Below are 15,699 nucleotides of genomic sequence, written 5' to 3'. Positions count from 1 at the left end.
TTCATCTGGGAATCCACGAGAAAAAAAACTTTTTGTTGAACTCTGTCTCCTCAGAGATCTTAGTATTTCTAAGCTCTCTGCGGAAGCCCTGCTGAGCAGTGAGACAGTAGTTTGGCCAGACGCTGCCTGCTTGTCTCATTAGAAAAATATCCAGTGCGACTCCCCCGTGTCTGAAACCTGCGAGGTCAATAGTGCAAAGGGTAGAAAACAGTATCAGTGTGGATCTGTTTCAAAGCTCACTGCAACATCTTCCATTGTACCTCAGGAAGCTGAGAGATTTCTGTTACACAGATAGCTTTCCTGGGGCCACCCCTCTGCCATTAGGTCTTGGGAAAACATTGACAGGACTGAGGCAAGTAGGTGCACACGACCATAAGCTACACTAAGAATCTTCTCCTTCGTGTTCATTCTGCCCTGAGGTGCTTAGATATATAAATGACAACTTTGAACTGGATGCTGGGGAATGGGAGTATTTTCTGCCTTCTACAGCTCCCGTGGAGATTCCAGATCTCTTGTTCCTCACAAAGCTGTAAACCAGGGGTAGGCAACCTATGGCACGCGTGCCGAAGGCGGCACGCAAGCTGATTTTCAGTGGCACCCACACTGCCCGGGTCCTGGCCACCGGTCCGGGGGGCTCTGCATTTTAATTTAATTTTAAATGAAGCATCTTAAACATTTTAAAAACCTTATTTACTTTACATACAACAATAGTTTAGTTATATATTATAGGCTTGTAGAAAAAGACCTTCTAAAAACGTTAAAATTGGCACGCGAAACCTTAAATTAGAGTGAATAAATGAAGACTCGGCATACCACTTCTGAAAGGTTGCCGACCCCTGCTGTAAACTATAAACAAGAGGCTCTATGTATTGTTGTCTTCCTCCTCCTCAACTGCCTTGTTGTGAGAGGGAAGCTGAAGCAAAGCTTAAGTAGAAAATCAAAAAAGGGTCGTTCGCCTCTGGGCACGGAAAGCTCCCACCTCTTGCTCTCTGAAAGAAACCAAGCTACAGACTCAGAACACGATGGATACAAGTAAACACAAGAATCAAGAACCTCCCCTGAAGTGGGCAAAAAATTTCCTCTTTCTTGTCTGTGGAGAAATCTTCATCAGAGTTTAATCCAGGCCAACCTTGGAGTCTGATCGTGTAGCTAAATTAATTCAAGGTGCTACGCCGCATATAGCGAGGAGCCCAGTGATCTAGCCTTGGTTTAAGGATTCTTTGAAGAGGAGCTAGGATTATATTCTGGAGTCTCCCCCAGTTCCCTGTATTTCCTCAGCTGATGACAAGCCTTCTAGGGCTATAGTCTTAGCCGCCAGACTCTAAAAAGTCTCTGCAGAGCCTGTGTGAACTGATTTTTGAAGAGCTTTTTATATAAAATGGACAAATTTGGTTAGATTTTGCCAGCAATGGGCACATTCCCTCTTGTCCCCCCTCGCCTGGCCAGATTTCAAGCCCTTGCTACAAAGCATGGAAGTGCTAGAGCTTCTCAACCAAACAATTGTAAGAATTTTTTTTTTGACATGGGTACAACATATTTTCCCTAATCTTGTTTGTGGAAACAGTTGAACGTTTCTTCCAGAAACTTTTCAGAATAATTCAACTTCATAGAATCATAGACTTTAAGGTCAGAAGGGACCATTATGATCATCTAGTCTGACCTCCTGCACAACGCAGGCCACAGAATCTCACCCACCCACTCCTGTATCAAACCTGTGTCTGAGCTATTGAAGTCCTCAAATCATGGTTTAAAGACTTTAAGGAGCAGAGAATCTTCCAGCAAGTGAGGGAAGACGCCCGGCATGGGAAATGTCAGCCCAAATGGGTGAAATCTGGCAAGGTTGCAAGCAACTGACAACTGGTCAGGAAAACTTTGCTATAAGCGGTGCTACGAGCGCTGCCTATAAATAGTGTCCTAGAGCTGGAAGCAGATTCACAGCACTTCTCACATCAAGACCATTTCCCATGTACCTAACAGCACTAATATCGCCAGCAAACCCCATCAGCGCTGTTGTTCCTAAACCATCAGGAGAGGGGACCAGGAGCCTATATTTACCCTGCTTAGACTTTCAAGTTGTTTTGATGGGTAGAATTATATCTCTTGGCTCTGAAAATAATCATCTAATCCAGATCTGCACATAAAGTTCAAACCTCTTACCCTCGCTTTTCTAATTCACACAGGCCCTATCTCCCTCTCTGACCTGGTCTCCTTTGGAATGCCCTCTCTGGCTCTGTCATGTCCAGGTCAGGTTGCAAGCTCTCTTTTACTTGGCTTACGAGGCACCTAGTACGCTTTGTGAATGCTCAAAATAACAATTCCGATAAATTTGTGAACCATGAGGCTGCCCAGTAATTGACCCGTTTGCATCAAACATAAATTCCCACTGTATACTGTCTGCTGAAGAGAGCCTGGGGCACTTTTAATAGGCACATTCAGTATTTTCCTGGACAGGCCAAATTAACTAATGTATTCCATCCCTCGTGTTTCACTATTTAACAGAGGGTCATCTGAGAGGCTAGAATAGAATGTTACTGGTCCTAGAAGCTCCTGAATGGTTACTGATGCTGGACACAAGCCATCAAAGAATCAGTTATGCTTCCAGCTTGCCTGAGTCCATCATCTCAAGGATCTTTGTTCCGCAACAAGCCAGGCCTGGATGCACACCAGTGGGGAATGAATTCCATCCACCTCACTGACTGCTGGCCATCCCAATTCTTCCAAAGGTCCTTACAGAATTTGGGGTAATCGTCTGTAAATAGCAAAATGGGAAGAACTTGTCCCTTTGGAGTCTGGATTTTTGCATGAAGATCTGGCCAGTGGTTCTAGGTTTTGCAGGAGGGTCTTGACCATTGTTAGCAGATTCCAATTTCTGCTGTGCAAATGCAGTTGGGAGACTGAGGGTAATTCCTTTTGATGACCCTTCTGTCATTTTTAGGTTTGATCCTGGATCTGTTGTATCACTCATCCATGGAGCTTAAACATGGCCTTCAAAAGACTTTGCATTCCCCCCTTTTAATAGATGGGCTTTATTCTTTAGATCTTGTAACTAACTGATCTATCTTAATTCTGCCATGTTATTCAAGTATAATATTTTCTATTTTTTTCCCCTTGTTAAAGAGTAACAGGTTACAGTTTATATTTATTGGCATGGAAGGTTACGTTACCCGAGAAGCCTTCACTTTTGGGAATTTAAGTCTGGATCTCACCACAACCTTAAATGCTGCATTCTTGCATTTATTATATAAAATAGGTGGTTTGAAATGCAGTCTCTCCTACAGTAAGGGAGTGTCTATATAATATATCTTTTACAAGAATTCAGTGTGGAAAGGATCCACCCCACAGGGCAGGAAATCTCCTATAGGCCAGAAGGAATTGCATAGCCCCAGAAATGTGAGTGTGTGTGTGTGTGAGTGTATACAAAACAGAAAAATGTGTTCTATTGGATCTCCATTCCTGTGACTTTAAAATGCTTTGTTACCAGAAGCTTGGTTGCAGTTCATCTGGAATACAAGGTTCTACATCCAGATAATGTCACCACAGGATGGCAGTGATGGGGTGTATAAATCCCACAATGGGGAGAGGCGGGCACAGGAACAATTCTGGGCCCAGGTAGCCCCACCCTGGCAGGCCTGCTGGGTATGCTCTAGCTGGAGGAGGGATTTGAAAGGGAGTCATCACTTCAGCACAAGTGGGTGGCAGGCAGAGGGTCAGGAGCTGCGCTCATTGCAATAAAGGGGGGTCCCCAGGAGGAGGGCAGCCGCACAAAGCCGGGACTTCTCAGCCTGTAGATGCCCATAGACCAGGTGAGAAGGGATAACCACACGCAAGTCACAACGTATCCAGAAGAGGGACAGAGTTGTTGGAAGAGACCATGCAGAGAGTACCTGACGCTTTTCGTACGCTACCCAAGTGAGCCCCTTGGTCGGAACTTGGTGGAGTGGGAGAACCCGGGTTCCCTTCCCTCCCACTAACCATGAGGCATGGCCGTTTACCGCTAGTGTGGGCTCCCCCACTCACAGGCACCGAAACAATCTTCAGTCCAGTTGTCTCTGTGTTGATATAGGCAGGCCTTTGCCAGCAGTTAACCTCTGGATTGGTGGTTAGATTTCCTTATAAGGAAACAAAAATACAGGTAAACTGTCCATTTTTTTTTTTTTGGATAATCCTGGGAGAGGAGTTTTCCCCTTTTCGCTGTTTTTGGTAGGCACGTGGGACAATGGCAGAGATTGCTCACATTTAGGGTAGCAATGTCCTTTTTTCTTATCTTATTTTTTGGCTTACTGCATGGGGCACTCTGTTTCACATTCAGGAATGTTTCTAGACTGTGTTGTACAGTGTGTTTTAAAGTTACTTTGTCTTTTCTTACTTCCTGTCAATATTTTTCCAGTGACAGGTCTGTCAGTCTAAAAATCTGTCAAATTCTGGAAATTTGCATTAAGTAATTATGTTTTTAGCATGGTTAATGGGAAATTTGCAGAGCAACTCCCATACGCCACCACAGGATTAAGTTCCTAATTCCCTACATAATTCTCTGAACATTTTCCCTGGTGTATAAACAAGGGGATTCTTGTGTTTATCAAAAATGCTGACGACTTAGTCAGGAGAATGTGTTTTCAAGTGGATCACTAGTGAGTTTCCACAGAAGCAGCTCCCTGACTTCTTTTTGGAGAGGGGGGCATGTATATGTGTAATAACATACATGCACACATCAGTGCAGTCTGAAATCAGGTAGTGCTGGGAAGGTTTAACGTGCAGAAAGGGGGCTCTAGCATGTTTTAAAGTGATTCTGTTTAGCAAACTGCAGATAACTAAATAGTTTAGTTTAAGCTCAGATAGGATCCTCGGAGCTTGGGAGAAAACAAGAGTAGAGACAGAAAATTAAATAAGCAAACTTGGTCCTGGCACTTATCCAGCTGCTCTGTTTGAGTGGTGGGCTAAATGCCTGGACGGAGTCCAAGAGGATTTCTGTCTTCTGAAAATATTAGCATTTGGCTGGAGATACTTGATGATTGTTGAACTGGAATGACACCTGTCCCATAGCAGGCTCCCAGTGTGAGTGAGCCCCAACAGTAAGCATGGGGGTTGACCCATCATTATCCTTCTCAGTCTTTGCTTCCATGTCACTGTGTGTCTTCTCCCACCTACAGGATAGTGAGCGTGAAGGAGACACGACTGACTACACTGGTGGCCAACTTCTTGGTGGGTCTCTCGCTCTTCCTCCTGCCCTTCCCACTGCAGTGGATCCCGAAGCCAGTCCTCTATGGCCTCTTCCTGTACATCGCCCTGACCTCCATTGATGGGAATCAGCTCTTCGAGAGGGTGGCCCTCTTGCTGAAAGAACAGGTATAGAGAGTCGTCCTGGAACTGGAAATTTACTGCACAGGATATGGAACAAGAAATAGCGCCTTACACTCTGTTTCCTGAGGAAACTCATATAATGAGTTGATTACTATAGCTTCAAAACATTGCCATTAAATAGTCCATGATTATGTGTGTTTTAGCCTCCTCCTTCCCCAAGCCATCCTCCCCACACACCACACGCCCTATATAAGCTGTCTTGTGCGTGCGGCCACCATAATAATTACAGGGCAATAGGCCACCACAGGATTCCTGACCGGCTCGCCATTAACCCTGACAGGAAGGGTGCTTCAAAAACCTTATGTTCCTCTCCTTTGCTTGATACATGAAGGCGCTTTTGTTGCCTGCCTTTGCATCACACCCTCATTTTGTGTTGATCTTTGTCGTGTGGTTTTCACTTCCTTGCAGGTTGGCAAACAAGGCACAAGCTCTTTGGACCTTGAACTCACCCCTTCTCACAACGATGGGGATGGCATGTTTGAGTCCCTTTGCACTTAATTTACCCCCCAAACGTTCAGAATTATAATACCTCTTGGTGTACGTTAGACAGTGAGTCGAACCCGGCTCTCAGCCATGAGCATGCGGCTCCCAGTGAAAATTCCTCAGGGCAACGGTTAGCCAGTAACTTTATTTTTTTCTATTAAAAAAGAGTGAAACTAGTGCTCGTAAAAGCGAGGAACACCCTGATTGTAAGCTCTTTGCTGCTACAAGGACTGTCCATCTCTCTTTGGGTTCGGTAGCATCTGGCGGGATAGGACATTCATCCAGACTGAGGCATCTGTGTATTACTGTAATACAAACAATAATATTGACTTGACCCACATTCAGTTCAGGCAGATGTATAAACATCTCTGCATGCTGGAAATCTGTGGTGCTGGGAGTGCGGTTCCCCATGGAGCCTCAAGCTCTGCATGCTTAGGATGCCAAACCACAGGAGTAAGACAAGTCCCTGCCCAAAGAACTTGCCGTCAGAGTAAACAAAGAGGGGCATGCAGCATTCAAAAACACCTCCGTGACTGAATAGTTATGGTTCACCCATTAGTTCCATGGTTCTTATCATTGGGTGGTACAGTTTTTCCTGTTGCCTTTGTTTTCTTTTATCTGTATTATAAATTACTTAAACTCTGCCATTTGTTGCCTTTAAAATACCCCATTCCAGCCTGGGGGACTCTGAAGAGTCAGTTACATGGGGCTTCCCAAGCAACTTTTCCCTTCTGTGAGTTTTGCACAGAAGTGACCGAGCTTTAATGTGCTAATCTTTCACCTCAGGAGAAATGGGCTCCAAAGGACCTTATATTGTTACTCCTGCTGGAGACAAACCCTGAAGTGTTTGCAGAGTACAAGCCATAAATGCTTGAACAATACCATTAAATAGATTTGGCATGTATTAATATATTTCTACCCTCTGACTGTAAAATATCTGGAACGTATGTTTTAAAAGCCAGCCACAGTGTCTACATACAGGGATAATATCTGTATGCTGTATAAATCCCATAAAATACCAGGTGTATAATGACAATGAATTTGAGAAGCGAGTAAAGCCAATAGCATAGTGAAACATTTTTCTTTTTATAAAACAAAGGTTTAAAATCTCAAATCGTGACTAGAAATGTTCAGTTTATGCAAGTCTAAACTAAACAAATGCAGTTTAAAGCTAGCTGGTGAAAAATTAGTTACTCCTTCACTTACTCACCATGTCCTGAGTTCAGAATTACATTCCCCAGCTACAGAAGATATCCCTGCCTTGTTCAGTGAAGTTATCAGTTATTGCAAGAGAGGAAAAAGAACCCTTATCTCAGGTCGTGGCATGTGAAAATGCTTTTCAGTTCGCCTGCTAATAGAGTATTTTTAGAAACCAATTACATTTCACAGCTGATAAGCAGTTGACTTCCAAGGTAGACTGTCATTCCGGAAAGCTACCGATTACAATCCATTGGCAATTTTTCAGTAGAATAGTTTTCCATTGGAAAATGCAGTTTTGCCGAATTCGCACTGATTCTCAGGGGCATGTTGACTTTGACCAAATTTTCATCAGGAAAAAGTGGAAATGATTCATTTCAACTTTCTCATTGCATTTTAACAATATTGACATGTTAAAATATTGATTTTAATATTATATTACATTTATATATGTTATATTTTAATATCAGCTAAACATTGACACAAAATAAATCAAAATGATGAAGTTGTGATTAAACGTTTTTACCTTATGGGAAACATTTTGATGGTCCTGAACAGAAATTTTTTGGAATTTTTATTAGGCAGGAAATTTTGGTTTTCCGATCCGGGATGGAAACAAATTTCAAAGTGGAGCAGAAATTCCATTTAGTTCTTCTGCTGATGTTAACAGGACAGAAGCAAAGCCAGTCACTAGGTTAGACAGCAACAAGTAGTAATGTGAATCTCCACCTTATACATTATGGTATTGTAATAAGGGCCAAATTATGGTTGTCCTTCAAGAGATTGCACATGCGTGTTCCACTCTTGGTGAGCACGTGCCCAGCTCACAGTTGTTGGAAATTTTTCCTTCAGTGGTACCCATGGGGTAGCTCAAGTGCACTCTGCTGCCGTGCGCCACTGTGTCCAGCGGTCCAAGAAACCCCTCAGAACTTTCTTACTGCCCGGGATTGTCATTGGAAGTTCTTGGCTTGCCTTTGCACGTGCTCTGTGTGCTCATTGTAAATAGTTTTCTAATTGAGTGGTACTTCATTCATAGTGTAGATAGGATTTGTTTCTTTTTCAGTTCCCAGTTTGGGGTTTCCATTTCTTGGTACCAAAAGGTACCCTGCATTTCCTGCACTAGGCCAATGTACCCGAGCAACCCACACTCAAGCTGCTTGAATTCTTTAGGGGAAGCTCATGTTTGAGGTTGCTGCCAAATCTGCAAAGACTTTAAGTCTAGGACAAGGGAAGACAGAGAAGCCAGGCTAAAGATTATGCGCATGCCAGCAGCCCTGAGACCTCTGGCAGAGCCCAGCTGTTTGGACTCAGCAGTGACTGCTTCATCATTGGTTAGGAGTCTTCTATGTTGCCCAAGACCCAGCACTGCTCACTCTCCCCATGCCTAAGAAGAGGCATACGACCTCTCAGCAGATCACCGTTAAGGAAGGTTACTGGCACCAAAATGCTCTAGGCTTGGGATAAACACAGAGTGCAGCTGAAACCCAAGCACTCCTCTGATACCACAGAAACCAGCACCACTGACTCCATAGGTACCATCTAGTTCAGGGCCTGATGGAGCACCTTCTATGTCTGCAGTACTGCATCATTCCGAGACCATCTTTGAACTTACCACTCTGGTGGCGTCTGTGGCAGTGAGAGGTCTGCGGAACCTATTGGTACCGGTTTCCCCGGCAGTGCAGGAGACCATGCAATCGGTACCAGTAGACACCAGTATTGTCAGTGCAGTGCTCAGTACCACTACAAACTCCACTGCCTCCGACATCATGCCTGATGGTATCAGTGAAGGGGAAGCATGCAGTGTTGGCAGTGCGATGCTCTTCTCTGACTCGCCGCCCGTCTTCAGCACCATCAGGAGCAGCCTGTCCTTGGCCAGCAGAGGGAGCCTCGTCCTCCTCTGAATCGGAAATTGGCGCCTGTGCTTCCCAGCCTCAGAGCTGCTCTTGCCACTATCCATCAAGGCGCTACTACCCTGCTAGGGATCATCGATTTGGCAGAAAAGTTTATTCTACTGGGGGTTGCAAGACGGGATTGCCAACTAACAAGCTCTTTTGGGACATTATGATTTTAATGTTTGGGACTGCATGTTAAAGTTTAGGGACATGCTGCCAGAGGACCCTAAGCAGGAATTCTCCTCGTTAGTTAATAAGGGGAAATCTGTAGCAAGAACTTTGCTGTAGGCTGACTGGATGCAGCAGACTTGGCAGGTAGGACTGTGGTTTCAGTGGTGTCCATGCTCAGGAGCTATTGGGCACTGTCCTCGGGGCTTCCACAAGAGGTCCAACAGACATTACAAGACCTGCCCTTCGAAGGGTCATCACTGGTTTTTGGTGCAAACCGACTCTAAGCTCCATGGTTTGAAGGACTCTGGGGCGACTTTAAAGGCTTTGGGGTTGTACACTCCCTAGCTATCCAGAAAACATTTCTGCCTGCAGCAGACTCATCATTACTCTTCCCCTGCACCTCAGCAGGACCTGCAGAGAGAGAAGAGTGGGGGTTATAGATGCAGACCACCACCTCCTTCTGCCTCTGCATCAATACCTGCTCTATACAGACACCCAGGGGCTGCTAAACCGGCATTTTGGTGGGTCACTACAGAACGCCGTGCCAATTTTCAGAATGCCAGGTTCCATCTTCCCCATATTCGAAAACTGCCTTTCCCACTGCCTCAGTGCTTGGTCCCAGATGACTTTGGACTGATGTCTGTTAAGCACTGTGGACTTAGGATATACCCTCAATTGGTTTCTGCCCCTCCCCATTCCTCTTCAGGGGATGCTCTTCCGAGGATCTCCTCCTCCAGGTGTTCAGTCACGCCTTTGGGTAGGAGCCATGGAGGAGGTTCTGCAGTGTCTCAGAGGGGAGGGGTTCTCTTCCCGTTATTTCCTAATCCCTAAAGCGAAGGGAGGTATCAGACCAATTTTAGACCTGTTCCAGCTCAACAGATTTCTCAAAAGGATAAAGTTTTGCATGGTCACCCCGGCTTCCATTATTCCCATCCTGGAGACTGGTTTGCCGTCCTTGATTTAAAAGATGTCTGATTTCATGTGGCAATTTATCAAGCTCACAGAAAGAATATCAGATTCATATGCTTTTCCTGCAATTCCTCTCCTACACAAAGTGTTGCTAAGGATCAAACAAGGCCATGCCTGGGTTATACTAGTACCTCCAACATGGCCCCAGCAGACTAGTTCTCCGTTCTCCTGGATCTGTCTGTGGAGGCTTCAGTTTCACTTCCATTGGACTCAGACTTAATTTCCCAAGATCATGGTGGGCTGCTCCACCCGAACTGGTGGGCACTTCTTTTAACTGCTTTGAGGCTCCATGGCTAAATCCCAGAGAGGAGTCTTGCTTGGAGCAAACTCTCAATGTCTTGTTAAATAGCAGAAAGCCCTCCACCGGGTCTATTTACATGTTGAAGTGGAAGCATTTTCCCATCTGGTCTTGTCAATCTAGGATTTCGCCAGTGCAGTCGTCAATCCATCATATCCTGGACTATCTATGGCATCTAAAACAGCAAGGTTGGCAATTACTTCTATCAAGGTCCACTTGGCAACAATATCAGCTTTTCATCTCCGTATGGACTGGACAACTGTTCTATATTTTCTAATGATATGACAATCAGATTTTTGAAGGCTCTGGAAAGGTTGTATCTTCAGATAAGGAAACCTCTCCTTTGCCCTGGGACTTGAACCTAGTTTTGTCAAGGCTCATGAGGCCTCCATTTGAGCCTCTGGTAGCTATCGCTTCGGACAGGAAGGTGGCTGAGCTGCATGCAGGAAGGTGGGCAAATCACCTTATACAGTCTTCTTTAAGGTTTGAAGTATATTTGCACCCTCATCCAAGATTTCTCTTTAAAGTGGTATCTAATTTTCGTATTAACCAGTTGATTTACTTACCTATCTTTTGCCTCAAAACGACACTCCAATGGAGAGGAGCAATGCCTGCATACTCTAGGTGTTAAGAGATTTTTGGCACTCTACATAGACAGAACTAAAGAGTTCCATTTGTCAACCCACCATTCAGACTCATTGCAGACAGAATGAAGGGTCTCCCAGTCTCTTCATAAAGAACTTTATCTTGGGTAACCTCCTGCATTAGTGTAAGTCATGATCTTACAGGCATTTCCCCGCCCAGCAAAGTGATGGCACATTACATAAGAAAGATCACAAGTAGCGTTGGTGTGTTCGCTATCCAGGAAATGTGTAGAGCAGCAAACTGCTCTTCAGTTCACACCTTTGCATCCCATTATGCCATCATCCAATACTCTAGAGGTGAAGCTAAATTTGAACAAGTTGTGCTCCATTCTGTATGTCCATGAACTTGGATCCCTCCTCCTACTTTACGGCTTGAGTCACTGAGAATAGAATGCACATGTGCAATCATTTGAAGAAGAAAAAACGGTTACTAACCTTCTGTAACTGGTATTCCTCTAAATGTATTGCCCATGTCCATTCCACAACCCACCCTCCTATCCCTCTGCATCGGAGCAGTCCAGAAAGAAGGAACTGAGATGGTTCTGGGGCGACTGGGCCCTTTATACCAGCACACAGTGGCGCACCATAGCAGAGGGCCCTTGAGTCGCCCGGATGGGTACCAGAGGGAAATATTTCCAACGACTTTGTGCAGATTGCATACGCACCAAGATTGAGATGTGTTGCACACATCCATTCAAAAGGACAACAGTTACGGAAGGTTAGTAACTCTTTTTTTCACTGGCAACACTCCCATTGATTTCAGTTGAGCCCAGGATTTGGTCCTAACGGAAAAACAGTCTCCTAATTTTATTTGGCATCTGTTGACACCCACTGCTACCTAGGATGTCACAGGTACTGTTGATTCCATTGATTGAATATACTTATTTGTAAATAAAGAATGGGTATGGATATTGTATGCAGAGTACTCCATTTGTTGTCTCTTGTCTTATACTTAGGTTGTAAGCTGTTTGGGGCAGGGACTGTCTTTTTATTTTGTGTTTGTACAGCACCTAGCACTATGGGGTCCTGGCCCATGACGGGGCTCTTAGGTGCTATGATACACAAATAACAAATAATATCTGTTTTAGTACAGATTAGCCTGTTGTATCTAGGTTAGGAAACCTGCATAACTGGTGCTGTGATCCTAGATCCATTCGTCTGTATCAGCATCAGCGGATAGTCACTCCTACTCACACTACATTGCCGTCTCCTTGTGTGTGGTCTCTTCTATCCTCTCCCCAGCGAAGTTCCACAGTTGCTCGATCTCAGATTGGGCTGAAGTCTGCCCCCTAAAGAGAAGATGGAAAGTTCTCAAATGATTAAAACATAGAAAACAAACTCAAATGGGAGCAGCACGCAAACAGATCTGCCTAACATAGCATCACCACATGATGCACACACTCTCCCTCGCCCCCGGATATTTTACATGTTGCTACAAAGTGCTGCTAATCATACACAGAGGAATCTAATTATGGCATTTAGATCAGTATTTCTTGTGCTCCAGATGTTCCTCGAGGCGAGTCTATCTCTGGTTTTCCCCCATTTTTTATTGCCCGGTGATTCTCTGTGTTCTGTTGCCAGTATTAGCTTTAACCCTAGAAATCCCCAATTCAGCCCTTTTGGCTTAAGGAACGGGCCAGTACTCCGCTTAGAAAATCCTTCAACATCTGCAGGGCCATTTGTGTATTTGTGATATCTACCCGTTGACTTGATGTGTGATATGAACCCTTACAGCTGTTTGTTGGTTTCCCTAAAATAATTTCTCTAATGAGCACACTTTTTAGACTTTATTCCCACCTGGACTGATTTGTCTATTGCTGCCTGACGTATACTTCTTCTCTCGTTCACAGACGGCTTACCCTCCGACGCATTACATCCGCAGGGTCCCTCAGAGGAAGATCCATTATTTCACAGGCCTGCAGGTTCTTCAGCTTCTCATCCTCTGTGGGTTTGGGATGTCACCGTTACCGTACATGAAGATGATTTTTCCTCTCATTATGATAGGAATGATCCCGATCAGGTAAGACGCTCTCTGTACCAAAGACACCTCACTGAGTGGCCAGGCTGTTTGGCTTCTGACTAGGCAACTACATACTACTTAGGGCAGGTGTACACTACCACTGAAGTTGATCTAAACTACATTGCTCAGGGGTGTGAAAAAGCCCCTGCACTCCCTGAGCGATGCAAGTTTTGCGCTGTCCACACCAGCGCTATGTCGGCGGGAGACACTCTCCTGCCAGCGTAGCTTACGCTTCTTGCCAAGGTGGAGTCATCATGGTGACAGGAGAGCGTTCCTCCATCGGCATGGTGCGTCTTCACCAGACACGCTACAGCGGCGCAGCTGCACCCATGTAGCACTGTAGTGTAGACTCGCCCTTCGATTTCTCTGTGATCCTGTGCCATATTCTGCACTGGCTTGAGTGGTCACACAAGGTGCCAACTTGCTCCCCTGGAACCAGCTACCAGGATCATGACTAGCAGTGTGCGGTGGATGGGATCTTTCTCAGGACTTCCCAAGGTGGTGTGGGGCAGGGAGCCTTGGAACCATATACACCAGATAAGATATCTAAGTGAAAGCCACCCATGACCGAGACAGACTGTAGCACAGAAGCAAGGAGGAACGCAGAAGGCAGATTGGTCTGCTCTAGGGGTAGCATGACAATCCCTTGATTGGGGTAAAGCTGTGATTGAGTCTTCAACCTGTAATGTCCTAGGGTATGTCTACACTACCGCGGTAGTTCGACGGCTGGCAATCGAACTTCCGGGTTCGATTTATCGCGTCTGGTCTGGACGCGATAATTCGAACCAGGAAGTGCTCGCCGTCGACTGCGGTACTCCACCTCAGCGAGAGGAGTACCGCGGAGTCGACGGGGGAGCCTGCCTGCCGCGTGTGGACCGCGGTAAATTCGAACTAAGGTATGTCGACTTCAGCTACGTTATTCACGTAGCTGAAGTTGCGTACCTTAGATCGAATTGGGGTGTTAGTGTAGACCAGGCCCTAGATTACTCATGCAGCACCCTAGCTTGACCTGTAACTAGTTACTCTCAGCAGAATTGTTACATACAGTCACGAATGTTCTCCTAAAGAACTCTTAGTGTTAACTTAGTGCTTTACAGCTTCAAACCTCTGCACAATTACAGCAGTCTCCTGTGCAGTGCTCCCTAGTGTTAAGATTACATTGGCACATGTTCACAATTGGCTGAAATTTGCCATAGTGGCCCAGAAGTGATTTGTTTTTTTTTGGGGGGGGGGTTGGTCTAAATTTCGGGAGACTCTCTGGATGCTTTAGGGGCCATTAGTGAGTGAAAGAAATTCATTTTCTCAGCATTGTAGGAGTTGGGGTTTTTTGGCTCATTAAATAAAACAATTGACCGACGCCCTCTTTCGTATTCTGTCCTTTCTTAGGTGTGGTGGGAAATGAATTAAACATCAAACAGTCATAAGCTATTGAAAATCACTTCTAAGCATGCTTGTTGGGCATTGGCCAGCATTGTAGCAGTTTAATGATTCCCTGCTGCCTTTGTTGCATTACAATGCAGCGTTTCCCACCTGATCCAAAAGACACTGGGGGCTGCTCGGAGAATCTGCAAGAAAAAGATTGCAAATGAACAGTGTGTGTCAAAGGTGGAAACTAATGGCCCAATCCTGTCCCCGTTGAAGGGAACATCAAAACTGCTGTGGTCTCCATTAGGATCAGGATTAGGCTCTGGATGACTGTCGTTTTCTGTTGCTGCCCTTAATTGCTGCTTTTCCGTATGAGCTGCTGGTCACTCAACCCAGCCTTGCAGAAAATGCCTCCAGCCAGACAATGACAGCAGCACGTGTGAGCATCTCCTTTCCCGTCCCCTCAGTGGCTGTGTCTAAATGAAAATTTTAGGTAATTCTCTTTTGGTTGCTGTAACAACAGTGCGTCACCTATGGTGCTAATGTAACCCCCACATCTCCTGGGTGTGGTGTTCTGTCCCATCTAGTGGCACCGAGACCACTTAGAAGGAGAGAGGGAAAATGAGTCTGCTCTACAGCCTTAGCTAACAGCCAGTTGGCTTTTAGCTCATGCAGTAGAGGCTCATGCACTAAGCTCCAGAGGTCCCAGGTTCGATCCCGCCTACTGACAACTGGGCGTTACAGTAATACAGGGAGCACTAGTGCAGACCGTCCACAGGTGTTTGTACCACCTTGCCATCGAGCCCTGCTGTCAGGAGAACTGTTCACAGCTCACAGTAGAGCGAGGTGTGGATTGAAAATGGAAGTGAAATCATTTAAATGTTATCCTGCATATGTTTTGCTTTCCTTTAATTAGAAGGGGGGAGGGGAGTGGATTGCAAAAAACAACAAAACCCCCACATACAACAACATCGAGGTTACATTGTTTAACTGTATTAAAAAAATAGGAATTGCAGAATCATAGGACTGGAAGGGACCTTGAGAGGTCATCTAGTCCAGTCCCCTGCACTCCAAGTTACAATTCTTATAGCAACATTCACTGTCTCACACTGCACACAGACAATATTAGGGATTACTGCTTAGACTGCAAGATGGATACTTCAGTATGTGCAATCAGAGCAAGTTTGTAACTATGAGAACCGTTACTTCTCTGTGTCCTGAATTTTTGTCCTCTTTAGTTAGTGTTACAGCAGGGCTGAGCAGGGTGGATAAAAACAGATGGTTTGTGGTGGGGGGGGGGGG

At 45.2% G+C, this 15,699-nt stretch overlaps 1 protein-coding gene across 1 annotated transcript in view; it reads left to right on the top strand.

Moving 5' to 3' along the window:
• The window catches only part of SLC4A11 (solute carrier family 4 member 11), a 170,534-nt gene that overhangs the window by 150,483 nt on the left and 4,352 nt on the right, over positions 1-15,699 (top strand). Inside the window, exons 18-19 of the mRNA XM_026648175.2 lie at positions 5,148-5,343; positions 12,863-13,032. Of these exons, the coding sequence (XP_026503960.1) occupies positions 5,148-5,343; positions 12,863-13,032 (366 nt within the window). The remainder of the gene's footprint in view (positions 1-5,147; positions 5,344-12,862; positions 13,033-15,699) is intronic.

Source organism: Terrapene carolina, unplaced genomic scaffold (genome assembly GCF_002925995.2).
Source record: "Terrapene carolina triunguis isolate 2854851 unplaced genomic scaffold, T_m_triunguis-2.0 Scaffold66, whole genome shotgun sequence".
Taxonomy (NCBI): Eukaryota; Metazoa; Chordata; order Testudines; family Emydidae; genus Terrapene; species Terrapene triunguis.
Note: the sequence above shows the minus strand (reverse complement) of the source record. Positions and strands in the feature narration are given on the sequence as shown.